We start from the raw sequence: 19768 nt of genomic DNA on the forward strand, positions 1-19768 counted from the left end.
AGGTCCTAGGTTCAAACCCGGCCTCAGCCACTTCCCAGCTGTGTGACCCTGGGCAAGTCACTTGACCCCCATTGCCCACCCTTACCACTCTTCCACCTATGAGACAATACACCAAAGTTAAGGGTTTAAAAAAAAATTTTTTTTCAATAAAATACTAGCAAAGAGATAACAGCAATCTATCACAAAAACTATATACCATACCAAAGCTGTATTTGTATCAGGAATGAATTATCAAGGAGCTGAGAGAGGAGCGCTCTCCAAAGTCAGTAACAATTGATCTCTATAGACAAAGTTCATGGTTTTCACTCATTTTCTCTTATTCTTCATAACCTATCTGCAACCTTTAACATGAATGACTAGGCTCTCCCTCCTGGATACTCTCTCTGAGTTTTACTGACACTACTCTCTCTTAAGTTTTGGTCCTACTGTCTCAGCCTTCTTTGCTGGATAACCTTCTGGAAAAGTGGGTCAGATTTTCTTTCTTCTCTACCATCATTCCCACAGATTATTACTCTCTCTACAAATTTGTATCTCCTACCCTACCCTCTTTTGGGTTCCAGTCTCAACGTCAACAGCCTATTAGATAGCTCAAAATGGATGTCTCATAAAAATGTGAAACTTATGTCCAAAATAGAACTTACAAATCGAATGTAACAGACTTCTCTACTAGCAACAATGCAATGATCCAGGACAACTATGAGGGACTTAAGAGAAAGAATTTCATTTACATTCAGAGGAAGAACTATGGGAGAAGAAACACATTAGAAAAACAACTGCCTGATCACATGGATTTATGGGGATATGATTGGGGATATTAACTCTAAAGGAGCACCCTAGTGCAAAATATCAATAATATGGAAATAGGTCTTGATCAATGACACATGTAAAACCCAGTGGAACTGTGCGTCAGCTATGGGAGGGGGTGGGAGGAGGGGAAGGATAGAACATGAATTCTATAACCATGGGAAAATGTTCCAAATTAATTAATAAAATAAAGATCTTCAAAAAAAATAGAAGTTACATTATTATGTTTCTCCCCAAACCCACCTCTGCTCTGAACTTCCCCTAGAGCCCTATGGGGAGCACCATCATCTTCCAATCGTCTAGTTTTACATTCTTGGTGTCACCCTCAATTCTTCCCTCTTTCCTTCAGTCCATAAAAATCAATGATTAGTTGCCAAACCTTGTCATTTCGATCTCTACAAGATTCCTCACATCCATCCCCTTAATTCTACCTGCACAACTACCACTACACATTCCCTCAGCATCTCACATCTGCACTACTTACTGCAAGAGCCTAACTGTTCTCCCTGATTCAGGTCTCTCCCCTCTCCATCACCAGAGTGGTCACAATAGCAAAGAAAGAATCTTCCTCTAAGTTAGAGGAATATTTTGAACCAAGGAGTTGGGGTGAAAATGCACAAGATGTTTGTGCACAATAGGTAGACCAGATTTTCTGGTAGTTTTTGTGGGATATGGTATGAGTCATATACTATTCTAAGATATGAAAGTGTGCCCCATTCATAAGTTAAAATAATATAAGAGCCCTAAAAATATGTTAACAAGTTTTTGCCTCTCTGATTATATTATCTGTCCATTGAGGCTTTAAATAAATATATGCTGTTCAGTGGCATTTGCTATGGTCAAAGAGAATACAGAATAAGGAATACAAATTATTAGCACCCCACCCCCAACTTATGTTTGTAGGTAATACAGTGCAGATTCAATTAATCCCTTAAACAATGCAAAGGATCCTAAATGGGATCTATCATCACCCAAGGATATAACCCAACTATCCACACAAGAAAACTCAAAGGATGAAGCCTGCTTGCTATCTAGATGGTCATCAGTAACTGGGTGACCAGCAGAGAGAGGATGATGTAGGCCCAGAATTAATTAGGAGAGCTGGTTGGGCTGCCACCATTGGAAAATGGAGGACTGCTTTTAGTACCTTTGTGTTGTTCTGTGAAATAAATACCTATCATAGCAACATCAATGTTGTTCTCATGACACTAGGTTCCTGGAAGATAAGGAATACCACTGTCCAAAGGATCTAGTTGCAGATCAGAAAAAAAGTAAGAGAGGAACATAGTGAGTTCAGGGAAGAATCGTAGCCTCTCTGCCCCTCGGTTTCCTCATTCCAGCTGGACTCAAAGAACCCCAAATTCCATTCCAGCTCAAAATCCACCATCCTAGGATTCTAAGATTTGCACAGAAGAGGCAGGGGAAAGATGCTGTGCAACTCTAGGGGGCATTCTATTTGCACACCAAAGATGGTACACCCGCCACAGTGATCTTCACATCTGCTGCCCAGGGACTTCCAGGGAGCTTTGCAGAAGAGTTTGAACATCAGTTTAACCAAGGATGGCTTAACTGAAGACTAGCTCTAATCAATGTGGCATCTTCAGTAAGATTCCAATAGTAAAAATGAATAGTAAAATGTACTGCCACCACAGTTCTGGAGGTCTTTAAGATTTGGTCACTTGGAAGCAGATGGGTCCAGAAAAATCTGAGATGAGCTATATGAGTTGATGCAATGTGAAGTGAACAGAACCAGAACAATCTAAACTGTAACAAGGCTGTAGTGACAATCAACTGTGAGAGACTTAGCTATACTCTGATCAATACAATGATCCACCACAACTCCAAAAGACTTGTGAAAAAAAATTTAATCCACTTTTAGATTGAGCACTGATGAACTCAAGAGTGCAGATTAAAAATCATCATTTTCTCTTGCCCCTGTAAAATTTAAATTAATATCCAATAACTTCAAGTATTATATTTTATAAGATTTATTAGAAATCAATTGAAGTATTAGAAATAATAGAGCAAAAGTTTAAAAAAACCCTGAGTTAAAACACGTGGGTAAAATTCTCCTACCTGGCTCTCTCACCCAACCTCCAAAACCACCTTCCCTGGAGAAGAGAAAGAGAGAGCAGGGGTATACCAAAATATATCCTCCCTACATTAGCAGATAATGTGAGAAAGAAAATGGGAAGCTGGGAAAGAAGTTCTGGGGAGAAAATTCTAATTACACACCCCCAACAGGTCTAATGTGGAAAATTTTTGCATAATTGTATATATGCATAATAAGTGTCAAGTTTCTTACCTTCTCTATGGATGGGGGAGAGAGTAGAGACAGGAGATATGTGGAACTAAAAATAAAATTTAAACTGAAAAAAGAAGGAAATCTGGTCATCTATAAAACTCTAAAATTACAAGTACACTACTAGGCCTGTAGGGTAGTCATATAAATACATCTAGTGTAGAAGGTTGTTTTCCCATCTTTATTCCTTCTTAAAAAGTTCTTTTAGATTGTATACCCCCACCCCAAGGGTTCCATATCACTGGTATCCATCAAAGGTGGGGGAACCAGTTCTAGATCGTAATGACAAGGAGGGCACTGAAATCGTGACAGAGGATTATCACTTTTTGTATTAACAAACAATACTAGTTCTTTGAGCCAGATGGAGTTCTAATTCTTTTCCAAGAACTGTAGGAGCACCACTTCTGGTCTGGTCAACCAGCAGATCCATCTAGTCAGGCCTGGGGCACCAAAAAAAGGGGGTCCCTACAAATGAACAGCTTATGGGACAGGACACACTGCCCTTCACTGACAGAATTGCACTAAACACATTTCAATAGTTCTGAGAATGGCCAGGGAACTGGAGTCCAGCTGGGAAAGAGTTCCATGCAGTGTACAGTTCTAGGCAATGTGCCCAGCAATACTAGGAACAGAAGGTGACCTTCAAGAAATTCCAAACAATGGCAGGATTAGGCAGAATCAGTCAAAAGCTCCCCAAATGCTACTGAAGAGAGAATAGAGGTTGCTGAGGACCTCATCACTCTTACCCTAACTTGGATTCACAAGTTCCAGATCAAAGTTGGCACCAATTTTTCAATTACCCACAAAAGATTTCAGCAGTACTGACTGACTCTACAAATTCCTTAAACTTTAACTTAAGGAAGCCAAATGGGTAGCCAGGGTTCCCCATTGACAAGGTTGTAAACAAGCCCACAGGAAGGTCAAAGTCAGTAAGGACCATGTTCCTCAGCTGACTGGGTTTGGACTGGGTTGTAATAAATGGGTGGGTCAATGTACAGGACAGCTCTTTAGCCAGAATGTGCCAACAGAGTCCGAGTAGAAGATGAATCAAATTCATGTTTCTTTGTGAGACTGCTCTCTTGGATTGCCATTTGCCTCATGGCCCTCTGTCCCTGGAGCTCCCTCTGAGATATCACTGGGACTCTAGAGTATCACACACCTTTCTTACCCATATTATTTCAGTCATTTTCTTAGCTCTCAGGAGTCCATTTTCTCTTCAATACAGGCAAGAATCCCAAATCTACATCACTAGCCTTATTCTCACAAACTGCAATCTTGCTTCATTTTTGCCAGTAGAAGACATCCTCAGTATTCAAATATATCTTTACAGGCAAAAACAATGAATTGAATCAATTAAGATGAAAGTTAAAATAGGTAATATAAATCATCACATTTTTTAAAAATCAACTTCACAAATTCTGAATGAGAAAAGTGTGACAAGCAAGTTTTCTTAAAAAAAAAAAGGGGGGGGGGTTACTAAATTACAAACTCAAATTAAGTCAGCAGTGCGATATGGCAACCAAGCTAATAAATTCAGTCTTAGGCTACACTCAGAGTGCCCAAGATTAGAGGTGAGAGTCCCATTGTACACCACTCTGACTAAACATCAAGGACATTATTATCAGATTTAATAATAATAGTTAATATTTATATAGTACCTACTGTGCCAATAAGCACTTTACTATTCTTTTCTCATTGATTTGGGTGCTAGGTGGCACAGTGGATGGAGCACTGGCCCTAGACTCAGGAAAGCCCAAGTTCAAACCCAACTTCAGACACCTACAAAGTTACATGACCTTAGTCAATTCACTTAACCTCCATTTGCCTCAGTTTCCTTAACTTTAAAATGGGAGTAATCTTAGCACTTACCTCCAAGAGTGGTTGTAAGGAATCAAATGAGAACTTGATACATAGTGGGTGCTATAAAAATGCCAGCTATCATCATTATTAAGAGGGCTCCAAATAGGTCTGGATCAATGACACATGTAAAACCCAGTGGAACTGCTTGATGGATGGGGGAAAGGGGGGGAGATCCAGACATGAATCACATAACCATGGAAAAATATTCTAAATTAATTAAAATTTTAAAAATGTTTTAAAAAGAGGCTCCAGCAATCTGTAAAGCATCCAAAAAAGGATTCATATCACATGCAGATCCCTTGAAAGAACTTGGGATATATCACTGAGAGAACACGATAGCAGGATTAAAGTACTTGAAGGGCTCAGCTGTCAAGTTCAAGATGAATTAACTTGTCTTGCTTAGAATCAAATCTGCTCAGTGAGTCAGCGGTCAAGAAGCATTTATTAAACAGCTCCTTAGGTGCCAGGCACTGCAGGAAGCCATGAGAATACTGGACGAGAAAAGCCAAGCCAAGTCCTACCTTCATATTCAACTAGAAACAACAACATTCAAATAAGCAGGTACACACAAAAATACATGAAAATAGGAAGTAATGGGGACAGGGAGATTATACAAAAGCCAGAAGGTGGGACTGGAGTTGGAGACAACCAGAAGGCAGAAGGGGAAGCCAGTTAGAATGCCTGGCTGGGAGAATGGACCATCGTGTTCAACAGGCCAGCATCTTTGGTTCATTAAATATGCAGAAGGGAAGAAATCAGAAAACAAGACTGGAAGAGTAAGCACTTCAGAAGTCAAATGGCGGACTTTCTATTTGTTCCTAGAGGTAACAGGAAGCCTCAAGAGTTGACTAAGAAGAGGGAATGATGCAGTCAGGCCTGCATGTCAGGAAGGTCACTTCAGTAGCTATGCAGAGGATGGACTAAAACAGGGAAGGCCTTAAGACAGAGGGACCAAGAGGCAGGCTGGCAAGGTAGTCCTGGCATGAGGTGCTGCCTGCACCAGACTGATGGCTGTGAGTACAGAAAAGGGAGACATAAATGAAATGTTGTGAAGATGACAAAGACAAGACTAGGCTTATGTGGAAAGGATGCAAATGAGGAGAGGAAGAGCCCTAAGCTACAAGCCTAAGTGACTAGGAGGAAGGGGTTGCCTTTAAGGAATAAGGAACATTGTGGGGAAACAGTTCAGTTCTGAAGATGCTGCATCTGTGATGTCTAGAGGACATCCAATTCCAAAAGTCCAGTTTGGGATTAGAGACTGGAATTCAAGAGAGAGGTTATGTCTAGATAAACATCTCTGAAAATCATCTGCCTAGAGATGACAATTTATCTATGAGTTAGTGAGATCACTAAGCAAGATAGTACAGAGGGAGAAGAGAAGATGGACAAGAACTGAGCCTAAGCAGGCATCCCCCATTAGTGGACATAATCCAAAGGAAGATCTAGCCAAAGAGACTAAGATGAAGCAGTGAGACATGAAGGATGAAAACTGGGAGCAGTGCGATGAAAACTACACAAGAGAATATCCAAGAGAAGAGGGTGATTGACAGTGTCAAAGCCTGCAAAGAAGTCAAGAAGAATGACAATAAAAGCCATTAGATTAGGGACAGCTAGGTGGCTCAGTGGAGAGAGAGCGCCAGGCCTTGAGAGGGGAGGTCCCGGGTTCAAATCTGACCTCAGAAACTTCCTGACTGTGTGACCCTGAGTAAGTCACTTATTTCCCCATTGCCTAGCCCTTGCTATTCTTTTGCCTTGGAATCAATACAAAGTAATGATTCTAAGATGGAAGGTTAGGGTTAAAATAAAAAAGGAAATGCTGTAATATTCCAAGGAACAGTCATGGCCCAAAAGGAGAGATATAAGAAGACAACCTCCCACCCCACATTTTTATGGAGGTGAGAGATGTACAAGTGTAGTACACTGCATTTATTTTCAAGCTTCTCTTTTTCTTAAAAAATAATAATTTATTATATTGACTGATTCTCTGGGGAACAGGGTATATGGGAGGAGGAATCCAGTGGATTGAAAAACAAAAGATTTCAGTAAAAAACCACTTAAGATATAATGATAAAAGATTATAATCAAATAAAGGAATTTTCAAGGTTTGTGAATATGGAAATGGAATATCTGGATAATGGCAAGATCAAGGATAAGATCATCAGGGTGCGCCCGATGTGAAGTGAAGAACCAGACGGACAAACCTGAAAGTTAGGATGTTGGACAAAGTATTCCAGTGTATACTAAAGTCCCTGTAGGGCAAAGTTTGAGAACAAGAGGAAAAGTTGTAAGCCAGGCATTGGGCTCTGAGAAAGGAAGAAGGTCCCAGAGGGGGGCAGGTTACAGCCTTCAGAATCTTGGACTGAGTGATAATGTTCAATGAAAGCAGCTTTCTTGAAAGGAGAGGTTAGCGAGTGATGCTGTTCAAAGTAGAGTCTAGGAGGGGCAATGGAGATAAAGAACATTCCAACTGAAGCCTAACTTGGGACCACTACCTGCTTGCCAATTCCAAGAGAGCTACTACGAAGGGTGTAGGAAAAGTTCTCAGGTAGCCAATCAATCAACTCCATCAAGGAGGCAGTTTCTGAGCCCCAGACTTCTAATGGAATCAGGCATCTCTGAAAGACTAGATGAGAGCAGTCTATGAGTTGATCTAAAATGAGTTCTCTCCTACTGAACCAGCAGCCACCTGCTAGGAAGCACCCAGAACAAGATCTGCTTCAAAGTCCAAGACCTCTGATCTTCTCCATCCTTCACCCTAAGAAGCCATGAATCTCAGGGTAGGGACTGATACTCAAGTATTATTACCAAGAAAAATGCAGCAGCATATCCTGGCAAGGGTTCACACAATTACGCAATCTAGAGCTGAAAGGCATTGAATACAAATCTTTCATTTATTTTTAAATCCTTACTTTCCATCATATAATTGATACTGTGCATTAATTCCAAGGCAGAAGACTAGTAAGGGCTGGGCAATGGGGGTTAAGTGACTTGCCCAGGGTCAGGAAGTATCTAGGAAGTATCTGAAGCCAAGTTTGAACCCAGGACATCCCATCTCCAGGCCTGCCTCTCTATCCATTGAGCCACCTCACTGCTTCTCAAACCTCTCATTTTACAGGAGAAAATTAATGTTCAGAGAAACTGAATGATTTACCAAAGGCCACCAAAGTAATAAACAAATATTTATTAAGTTCTTAATATGTTCCAAGAACTATGCTCAGGGCTGGGGATACAAAGGGAGACCAAAAAAAAAAGGCAAACAAACAAACAAACGAATGAATGAATGAATGAATGAATGAATGAAATAGCCCCACCCTCAGTAGCATACTCTCTGATGGGCAGAACCCACATATGACTGCATGTATGCGCACACACATATATATGGACATAAGTGTATACGACGGGAGGTACAGACAGAGCAGAGAGAGTAATCTGAGCAGGGTAGGAGCCTGGCGGAGGCCCAGAGAGAGAGCAGGACTGGAGCCACTAGGCAGGGGGGGAGGAGGAAGAGCACTCTGGGCATAGGGCCGAGCAATGCCAAGGCACCACAGGACGAACATGTGGAGTCAAGCCAAGGATACAAAATCGGCAAAGGGCAAGTGGAGAAAGGCCATTGCCCAAGGGCCTTCCATCTCAGAGAGCCGCCAGGGCTCTCTGTGCAGGGAGAGCTCCACTGTCAGCTCTCATTTTAAAAATGACTTTGGTGGCCAAGGAGAGAATGGTTTGGAGATGGTGGAGCTCAGGCCGAGGCCACAGACCGGGGCTAAAGGCTTCAGCAGTGACTGAAACAGCAGGAGAAGCCAGGGCCTTCCTCAGAAGAAGCAGCCCCTGCTCTTCCCCATATGACACACTGCCTGTGCAGGATTCATCTCTGCAGCTCCAAATGGGAATGCTCAGGGACCCAAGAGGACATGACTCCTCTGACAACCCAAACCTGAAGATCTCCAGGGTAGCAATGCCAGAAACTGGGACAAGTGACTTAAAGAATAAGTCTATGATGAAATAACTCTTAGACATCACCTAATCTGTGTTTCCAGTTGTTCTTAGCTCAATCAGATCTTGGGACACCCGAACAGTTAGGGTTTCTCTCCATTTACAGCCAAGAAAACTGCTTGGGGGGGGGAGGGGGAACCCCTCATTCTAAGATATAGAAGAGACCAAATCAGATTTCCAAGAATAATAGAAATAATCAAGGGATGGAAATAGATAGTTTTCAAAAGGAAAAATCAAAGCTGACAGCTAAATTTAAAAAACACTCTAAATCACTAATAATTACAGAAATGCAAATTAAAACAACTTTGAGGTCTCACCTCAGACCCACTGAATGGGCTAAGATGTTGAAAAGGAAAAGCGCAAACACTGGAGGGGAATGTGGGAAAACCGAAGGGCCCCTTGGTGGAGCTTTGAACTAGATCAACCATTCTGGAGAGCTGTTCCCAAGATGCCCAAGCCCAAAAGCTATTAAACTGTGCCTCTCCCTTGAGCTAGAAATATCACTGATAGGTCTATGCCCCAAAGAGATTACAGAGAAAGGAAAAAGATCTCTATGTACAAAAACAGTTACAGCAGCACTTTCCACAATGGCAAATAGGAAACTGAAGGGAGATCAATCAACTGGGGAATGGCTGGACAAGAAGTCACATATGAATGTGACAGAATGCTACTATACTTAAGAAATGAAGGCGATCAATTCAAAAAAAACCTATAAGACTAATATGAACTGATGCAAAGGGAAGTGAGCAGAACCAGGAGAACAATTTAAACAATAACAAACGATATTGTAAAGATAATGAACACAATGACCAAGCACAATCCAAAGAACTCAAGATGTCCACCTCCAGATATAGAGAACTGATGAACTCAAGAGCACAGGCTGAAGCAGATTTTCTCTTCTTTTTTTGGACATAGCTAGTGTGGAAATTTGTGTTGCTTGACTATAAGTATTTATAATGAGTTTTGTTTCTCCTGTCTTTTGGGGGGAGTGGGGTTGTCAGAACTGCAAATAAAAGAAAATTGAATTTAAGAAATGGGAAAGGGAAACTAGAGAAACATACAGACCCAGAAAATACTTTCTTCAAAGTCAGAAGATTTCCTCAGGATCTTCTGTTCCTTTAATTCCAGAAAAGGGAAAGGTCAGTCTCTAATGAGGAGTTCTATCTAAACTGGGAAGAATGTTAGACAGAGACAGAACTCCTGCTTTCCAATACGGTCTTTAGACTCATTCTAGTAGTGACCAAGGGCAAAGCAAGAAGCTTGGAGTCTCAGTTTTCTGACCCACAAAATGGGTGCTATCTCCCAAGAGTGGTTGTTAGAACAGCTCTTTGGGAACTAGTATTACATTCAGGACTTCTATCCTTTAGGGGCTTCACTGGGTGTTTTCGAAAGAGCCAGGTTGCAATTCCAGCTCTGCTGCTTCTGACCTTTGACCTCAGTGAGGCCGTTCTGCCACTGTGAGCCTTGGTTTCCTAACCTAGAAGCCTGCCAGACCACAGGCATCCAGGCTCATGTTAACTCTTAATCTCTGGTTCCTTGGGCTCTGAAGTTCTGGCAGCCCCAGCTCAGGGCTTCTGGTGACCATATTAACTGAAGACTGGAGAATCCATGTGATTCTCAAAGACACTAATGATATCTTGGTCCTGGAGGGGCAGGATGGTGTTTGACACTCCAAAAGCCTAACATGGGCCCCCTTACTCATTTTCCTGCAGTTCTCTTGCTGGAAAGTCCATGTCTCATGTCTCAAGAAACAACAAGAATGAAGTTCCTTCCCTTTTAGTTGACAATGTTAGGAGGAACAATGAGAGAGTGCCTCTTTGGCAGAGAGAAAAATCAAATAGTCCTTCCCAGCTGTGTGACCCTGGGCAAGTCACTTGACCCCCATTGCCTACCCTTACCACTCTTCCACCTATAAGTCAATACACAGAAGTTAAGGGTTTAAAAAAAAAAAAAAAGAAAAAGAAAAAAAAAATCAAATAGTCCCAGAGAGATACCAGTCTTGTAAAGATCTGATCTAAGAACCTCACCCCCAACCCCCAATTGATAGAAGCTCCTTCATTCCTCAAGGAACTCTTCCCCTGTACTGTCCCTACTCACAGTGAATGACAACCTTCCACAGGTTAAGGTTTGGCTTGACCCTCCAAGTTAAGATTGTTGGCAGGAAATCCAACACCCCACCCCATCCACTCCCAACAAGGCAGAATGGAAAGGTTATAAAAGCAGGACCTTGGACCCCCTTTCAATGAGGGCAAACTAGTCAACTCCATATGCCCACCCCATGAGTTTGGCTCCAATCTCTCCTTCATAATGAACTTATCTTTCACAAAAACAGTGAGTTTTTTAGCCATAAATTCTTTCCTACCATCAGCCCCTGCTCTACAATGATAACCTGGAAAAGCAGAGGCGGCCCAGGCTTATAAAATTGAGAATGGACACCCCAAGAGCTGGCACCAAGCTGCCCAACAGGCACAAGGTTCTAAGAGATGCCTGAACATTGGAAAACTTTCACACTCACTGACCAAGAGACTGTCTCCAGCCCTTCTAAACAACTAGTGAAATCTAGTGGCTTTCAGCTCTCCTTGGCCATACAATTCCCCTCTAGCTACTTTCTTTCCACAGAATTTAGCATAGGGCCTGGGTCTAGCACACAACAGACTCAATAAATGTTAACTGACAGTGATTACAAGCAGATCTGGGGCCAGACTGCAAATGTTTTCCTCCTCAGCCCTCCTGGCTCCCATGCACAAGCCTCAGCCTCACAAGTACCAGGAAGGGTTTACAAAGGAGGTCTTTGCATTCAAATTACATAGACATCCACTGTCCAGCTCAGCCCCTTTGGCAGCTCTAACTCTGAATCTAGCAGAGTAAAGCCCAGACCTTATTTCTTCCCAGCCCACCCTCGGATCTTGGGAGTGCCTGGTTCTGACACAAGCCTCTTTTATCCAATTTTAGCCAATCAGCTCGTCCATCTAGCACTGAGGATCAGGAAACTTCTGTCTTTGCCAGATATCCAATCTGTACTCATTGCACCTGAGATTCCCATTCTGGGAGAAAACACTACTCGGCCCAAACCCAGTCATGGGTCCTTAGTCAATGCTAACCCTATCAGGGCAGTCCTGAGTATTCACTTTGTCCCAGGCATCATCAACATGGTCCCTGCTCTCCCCTCCAGCTGTTGATACAGGGAAATGCAAAGGCAGGAGAAAGCCAATCAAGAATCATCCCAAAGTTTGGGCCATGGGCAAAGGTAGCCCAAGCCACAGTAAATTAGTTAAGTCTCTGCTCCTACCAAGAGGAGCTCTCAAGCTGAGTTACTCCCAACAGCATTATTTGCCTAACAGATCATTAAAACTTCCCCCCACTGGGTTCCAACAGCAGAACTTTCCAAGCTAGCAGAGGGAACTAAGAGACTACCAGCTAAGGTGTTGGGAGAACACTTTAAGATGTAGAGGGGGATGAAAAGGGACAAGATTAAACTAGATCCCCTCAAAGTTCCTTTCCACCTTTAAAACTCCATGATCCCTGATGTTGCTTTAAAAAAGATCTGTGACAGTTATATAAGCTTAATAAAGAAATTAGGTGGCTAGCTGATACAGGAGGTAAAAGAGCTAGGCCTCAAGTCAGGAAGACCAGAGTTCAAATGTGCCTTTTGACACTTACTAGCTATGAGACCCTGGGCAAGTCATTTAATATGTCTGCCTTAGTTCTATCTATAAAATGGGGATAATACCCATCTATCTCCCAGATTGTTGTGAGGATCAAATGAGATAATAATTGTAAAAGCCCTTAGAGTAGTGACTGGCACATAGAAAATGTATATAAATGTTAGCTAGTATTATTATTAAATTGTAAATAAAAACTACAAAAAGCGGGTTTGAGGGTTTTATAAGCATTTCTCTAGTGCCTACTACATGCCAGGCAATGCATTAAGCCCTTGACATTTGAACCTCACACCAACTTGGAGAGGTAAGTACTGTCACATCCCCATTTTACAGTAAAGGATACTGCAGCGGAGACAGATTACATACCTGACAAGGACCCTACATAGGTATGAGCTTTAACTAGTCAAAGTCCATCTTAAGTTCTCATTTCCTTGGAGGACACAACAGAAAGATTTGAATCTTCTTCGATGACAATTTCCCTGGTCTGGGGATAAATTTCTAAGTTACAGCCAAAATGCTCAACTCACTTAAGTGACTCTATGAAAAGCCAACATCAACCACGGCCTTCTCGGTTCACTCACACCATCACTCCTTCTGACCCAAACACCTGCCTTCAGGAGCTCTGACCTCACTGACCCTAGAACCCTGTCCAAATGCCACCACTTGGCATTTTCAAATCCTCCACAATTGGGCTCCAACCTTCTCTTTCTGGATTTAGTCCCCATTATTCCCCCTTCACTTTAGTCTAGGATCCAACTCAACTGGCCTCCAAACTTAGAATTCCATCTCCCTGTCAGTCCCCTCATCTCTCCATCTTCACCTCAAGGGTCACCTCCAGCCATTGCTTCCCTCCCTCCCAGCCAAGCTGTCCATGCTCTCTCCCTCCTCAAATTATCCTGGACTCACTAAAGTCAGTGAGTCAATCAATCAACAAGCATTTATTAGAGGACTGCTTGGCACCAGGCATTGTGCTAAATGCTGGGGGGTGCAAAGAAAGACAAAAGCCAACATCCTTGCCCTCAAGTAGAATGAGGGAGGGTCTCCTGAAATCTGAACTAAATTTCAAGGCTAGGAGAGGGAAAGGGATGAAGAGGAAGAGCATTCCAGGAATGTGCACAAGTCAAAGAGGTGTGCTTCCAGGGCTTTCATTATTATACTCTAAAATGGCAGGAAGCACAATCAGTTACACTACAGGAACCCACTCAGCACAATGGTGCCATGGCTAGACCCTTGGGAAATGACTTGGGCAGCCATGAGGAGGATGGGCTAAAATGGGGAAGAGAACTGGGCAGAGACCAGCCAGAAGCCTACTGCAGTCACTCAGCTGGGAGAAAATGAAGGCCCAGGCCACTGTGGCAATGCAAACCAAGAAAAGGGAAATATTCAAAACATATATGCAGCTAGGACCTGGCTTTGGCAATGAATGAACTGATCTGCACAGAGCAAAGAGCGAGGAGGCCAGGATGACACCAAGGCTTGAGTTTAGGTGACTGGGAGGATGGTTCAAAGGAGGGTGGGTTTGAGGGACAATAATGAGTTGTTTTCTGCTCCCAAGGAGCACCAGGAACAATGGGCAGAAGTTTCAAAAAGGGAAAATTTCTTAACAGTGAGAAAGGTAAAGAAACACAGACCTAGCAAAGCTATCGCCAATCACATAGGCTCCCCCAACACTGACAGTCTTTAAGCAAAGGGGCCAGGACTACTTGTCTGGATTGTTATACAGGGGATTTTATTCAGATGTAGATCAAATAGGTGGTCTCAAAACTCTTCTCAGCATCTTTTTAAAGGTGTATTATAAAACCACAGGATTACCCAGGAAACCATTTGTACTAAAATTTAGCTAGCAATGTGTATGTGTATACACACACACACATTTTTTTAAATAAAAACCCTTATCTTCCGTTTTGGCATCAATAATGTGTATAATGTGTATTGATTCCAAGGCAGAAGAGTGGTAAGGGCTAGGCAATAGGGGTTAAGTGACTTGCCCAGGGTCACACAGCTGGAAGTATCTGAAGCCACATTTGAACCTAGGACCCTCCCGTCTCTAGACCTGGCTCTGAATCCACTGAGCTATCCAGCTTACCCCACCCCCCCACCGCAGCAAAATATTTTTAAAAGTTCACATACTCCAAATTAAGAATTCATGCAAGAGATAATGTCAAGTGTATCATTCCTAGAAAAGACAAGATTTGAAGCTGACTGGATATGTACAATGACAACAAATAAGTAAGGAAAGGAAGACTAGAATGAGGTTATTAAGGGGTCGTGATACCCTCAACAGAAATGGGGGCACTTAATAGAGGGCAGGTTTGGGGAGGTGGCAGGGCTTCAGACATTTGGAGCTGGAAACACCCAAAAAAAAAAAAAAAGTAGAGAGGAAACCAGGGCTCAATAGAGCTTCTGGGAATCATCCTTTGTGGTGGAACCACTAATGATGTCACTGGAAGGAGATGGAAGAAGAAAAATACCTCGAGAAAACACACATTTGGCACGTGGCTAATAACTCAGCAAAGTAACTTAAAAAGTCAGACAAACTACCAAGAAAAACCATGTACATCTGGAGAAGACACAGCACCTGAGAGGAGAGTCTGCTCCTGCTAGTGAGACAATGATCAGACAAGATGAAGACCGAGAACGGATCACCAAGGGCAGATGGATGGTTCAATGGATTGAGAGTCAGCCCTAGAGATGGAGGTTCCTGGGTTCCAATCTGGCCTCAGACACTTCCTGGCTATGTGATCCTGGGCAAGTCTCTTAACCCCCATTGCCCAGCCCTTACCACTCTTCTGCCTTGGAATGGAGCATTTAGTATTGATTCCAAGATCGGATTTGGCCAAGCCGTCTACAGGAATAAATTAGGAAGGAGAAGTCGATTTGAAGGAAGGTGACGAATTTGGTTTTGGTCATCTTACACTTCAAGTGCCTGTGTGATAGCTAGAAACAGTGTTAAGCAGGTTGAGATGGAGAACGAAAGCTCAGACGTGGATGCACGAGTCATCCATGGAGAATGAACTTCTGAAACTAGAATCCAGTGAAAGTCAGAGGGGAGGGAAAGGTACAAGGAAGCAGAAGCCTGTGCCTGCTCCTCCAGGAAGCCTTCGTTCCCCCTAAGACCTGCTAGCTTCCTCCCTCATCACAAAGTGTGTATCTGCTTATCTCTTTTCCCCAGTCTGCCAGGAGTGCAGGAGAGAAAAGGAGCCAGTCTCTGCCAGAAAGAAGATTGTTGCTCTCCTGGGGATGGGGCTAGGGGGCAAATGGCTCGGTACATACACACAGAGTAGTCTTACTCTCTCTGCTGCTCCCCTGGTGGGCTGAGCTAAATGGAGATTTAGGAGAAAACAAGAAGCCAGTTAAGCGGAGAAGCCACCAGATCAGCAAGAACCAAAGAGGTCCGAAGGACTTACTGTTGGCCAAAGTGCATCAGCACCATCCGTGCAGTTACCCAGGAGGGGCAACTCCACTAATCCATAACCTATCTGTGCCTTCAGGCTCCACTCAAGACCACTGGCCCAGGCCCTTGGGCCATCTCTGAAGATCCCTGACCACAATGAACTTTCCCTTCCTTTATTCTTATCTTTTTGGCCTTCATCTCCCTTGTACCATTACCAGTTTTGATACTTTCAGGCTGTACCAAGAATTTAGGACTTGGTGTACTCTTTGGTTCACTAATTTATCCAGGCACATTCTTTTTCCTCTCCCCTAACGATATTGTTAGTTCCTTGTGATAACCCAAGATTTTTGTGCTTTTGAGAGCTACAGTGTCAAGCATTAGGACTATTTATGCAGAAGGCCCGGACCCAAACAGCTGATTCACAGTTTCTGCAAAACTTCATGTTAATATATGTTCATATAAACCATGTCTAAGATCTCGGGCTCTGCAAAAAGTCTGTCTGAATCGCCCAATCCTGCTGTTTCTGAGTGTTTTTCATATTCTACCATTCCTTGTGCATTTTAGGCACTGAATAAAATATTCATTAAAAAAATTCATAAAACCAAATACTGTTACTAAATGTATGCTACTTAAGTAAAAACTACAAAGCAAATACAAAACTAGCAGGGACTAATGGATTAATTATTTCTGAAGAAACAATAATGTAGCTGTTAAATTTCCTTAACCCACCTTAAATCTTCCCAATAACAGCAAAGTACCCAAAGGTGTCCTGGAAGTCTTGTTTTAACAAAACACCTTGAAATTTTCCCCAAAGAAAATCTCATATCTAAACACAAACTATTCCTTTAACTACTTCTCACAGGGAAGAGAGATAAATCCAATGGTTTTCTAACATTAAACCACACATGACTTTAAAAGCACTATAAGTCACAACTGCTCAGTCCAGGTTTAAATTAATTTTTCAACAGATATGAATAAGCAAAAGTCTATCAGGCAAATCTTAGACAGGACATACTACACTGCCCCAACCAATACTGGCCAAAAAAATTAAGTTATTAAACAAATTATAACTGAACCCTGTCCTAACACTGATAACCATCTAACCATCCACTTCCAATATCATTCCAATGGATCCAGGCAAACCCCCAGAGCATCCCTTCATCTAATTAATGTCTTTTTTTTTTTTAAAGGAAACCAATTAAGGGTCCTTACCCCACACATACAGGATTTATGCCTGCATCTCTATATTATCCAAGGAATCCCAGTCATCCTGAACATGGCTGATAAGTGCTCCACAGTTCTTCTCATGGAGCTTTGAGAATATTTTACTTTTCCTTGAAGGTAAAACTCTTGTAATTTAAGACAAAAGATAAGCAAGAAGGCCACCATTCCCTGTGCTACTCACATCATATGCAATTTTGTCAGCCATATTTTAAGCAGCACTCCTGCCAACTAGGTGTCCAGAGTAAAGCAAGTAGTGTGATGAAGGATGCACCCGCAAATCCTTGTTCAGGATAGGGAGTAAAATGACCAGTCTGGCCCCAGATTCATTCTTCTGGAGCCTTCTGACCTTGGGCAAGTTACTTCTGACTACAAGCATTTTCCTAATCTTTAAAATGAGTAAGTTAGGCTAAATGAGTTCTAAAGTCATTTCCAAGTCTAAAAATTATCTGGCTCCAGGGGAACCAAGAGGGAGAAAGAGATGAGCATACTAAAAAAAGTTTAACCTAGAGAAGCCAACAGCAAGGCAGTTTTCTTTAAATGCCAGAAGGCCTCACAGAAAAAGGACCAGACTTCATTTCTATGTAATTTCATAGGGCTGAAAGAGAGAAACAAAGGCAAAGAGAGATTTCACCAAGGATTTCATCTTAATAACCATTTGGAACTGTCCAACAACGGAAAGTGCTGTGTCAGTAGGTAACCAGCAACTCTCAATTCCTGGGAAGCGTTTTGTCTTCCCAGAAGGCCGATTGAGAGATGTCAGAGAGAACTCCTCCAGATGAGGGGCTTCTGAAGTACTTGGGACCATTCAGACTATGAATCCCAGCAGTTGTTACACATAAAATCAGGGGCAGGGCTGTTAGTTTAGTTACTGCACTTAAACACACAAGGAATCAAGAAATGCCCATGCCCATCCAAAATGCCAGCCACAAGCTGCATCAGGCTCCTAGTCAGTTAAAGTTCTGGGACTGGGCAGAACACCAGCTTTTCTAAAAGTAATCAAATCCAATCCTACCCAATCACACATTTTAAAAGGTTCCAACTCCCATGCATGCACCCCAGGTACAGGTGAAATAAGAAAAGGGTTAAAAAGCTCGGAATAAGGTTTTTCTTTAACTGGGGAGGAGGGGCAGGCACCAAAACTCTCATTTCACTGGTAGAAGAAACTCTTGGGAAGCCAACTCCTTGTAATAATTCCAGGCCAAAGCTTCTGGTCTGAAGTCTCTGCTACAGAGTGCTGAAATGACTGGCCTAGGCTCACCCAGCCAAATTTAAGCCAACTCCCACTCTAAGATAGGATTTTAATCCATGCCTTCCTGACTCCCAGGCTGGCAAAATAGCCCAAGATGCCCATTTAAAAGGGGACAAACCTGGTTAATGACACTATTTTTCACTTGATAGTCTACCACTGCGAAAGGTGCTGTCAGAATTAGTTCATATCTGGATTTTGCTTTAAAAACAAGCAACCCTGGGTGAGCTTGGTGGCAAGTGATAGAGGGAGTCAGGGAGCCTGGGTTCCAATCTGACCTCAGATACTTCCTAGCTGTGTGACCCTGGGCAAGTCACTTCCCCAAGATTGGGCCAGCCTTTGCCCTTGTGTCACAGAGTTGCTCTTAAGAAGGTAAGGGTTTAGGAACAAATAAAAGAGTAAAAGTCATCTTCAAATTCAGGATTTCAGAGCTCCTGAAGGGCAGAGGCTACTCCTGACTCACTAGGATCCCCCAATCATGGGAAATACTCAAAGTCTGGTGTCGTCAGGCTCTGCTAACATTTCAGGACAAAGGGGCAGACAGAGGTCCATGAGCAGTTTGGCCTGGAGAGACTCTGAACCCCAGAACTACCTGGGGACCAAAAGGACATCAGCCAGCCAATTTTCCCCACCCCAGTCTGGGGTAAGTGGGAGGGTCTAAGGAGTCTGACACTCCATAATCTCTGAAGAGATGGTTTAGGGAATGAGATGGAAAGAAGGCCCTGGCCCTAGAGGACCCTTGCAAACCCAGAGACCCAGACTGCTGCCTCCTGACTGGGCCTTCCTTCTGGCAGTGGAGCAGCACTCCCAATACCCATTCCCGCTCTCCATCCTAGCTTCCCCCACCCACTTCCTTTCCTAGCGCTCCTGGGGTGCCTGTGCCTGTGGCCAAGGCCGGCCTCCCTCCCGCCCTCCCACTCCCCCAGTTTGTGCGGGGCCCAGACCCACCTGACAGCCGGGCTGTAGGGGCTTCGGGAGCGGCGCCAGCTGCTGCTGCCATACGGGCTGGGTGACACATCCCCGCCGCGCTCGTAGGAGCTGTGGCGGCTGTAGCTGGGCGAGCGGCGACGGCTGTAGGGACTAGGCGAGCGCGGGCCGCGCCGCGAGTATGGGCTGGCCCCGGGCCCGGTCCCGCCGGCCGGGCTGCCCGGGGACTTGCGGCCGCGCGAGACGCCGTCGTCTCGGGAGCCTGGCGGGCTTGGCGAGCGCGGGCGGCGCCGGTAGGCCTTGGGCTCGCTCTTGTCGTCGCGGTAGGCCCGCGGCGGCTCCTTGTAGGCCGAGGGCGG

At 43.5% G+C, this 19768-nt stretch overlaps 1 protein-coding gene across 1 annotated transcript in view; it reads right to left on the bottom strand.

Annotated features, from left to right (window-relative positions):
- Positions 1 to 19768, bottom strand: part of CDK13 (cyclin dependent kinase 13) — a gene marked incomplete at its 5' end in the record, with an annotated part of 112976 nt that extends 93208 nt beyond the window's left edge. The window contains one exon of the mRNA XM_044675387.1: positions 19431 to 19768. Coding sequence (XP_044531322.1) covers positions 19431 to 19768 — 338 coding nt within the window. The remainder of the gene's footprint in view (positions 1 to 19430) is intronic.

Source organism: Gracilinanus agilis, chromosome 1 (genome assembly GCF_016433145.1).
Source record: "Gracilinanus agilis isolate LMUSP501 chromosome 1, AgileGrace, whole genome shotgun sequence".
Taxonomy (NCBI): Eukaryota; Metazoa; Chordata; class Mammalia; order Didelphimorphia; family Didelphidae; genus Gracilinanus; species Gracilinanus agilis.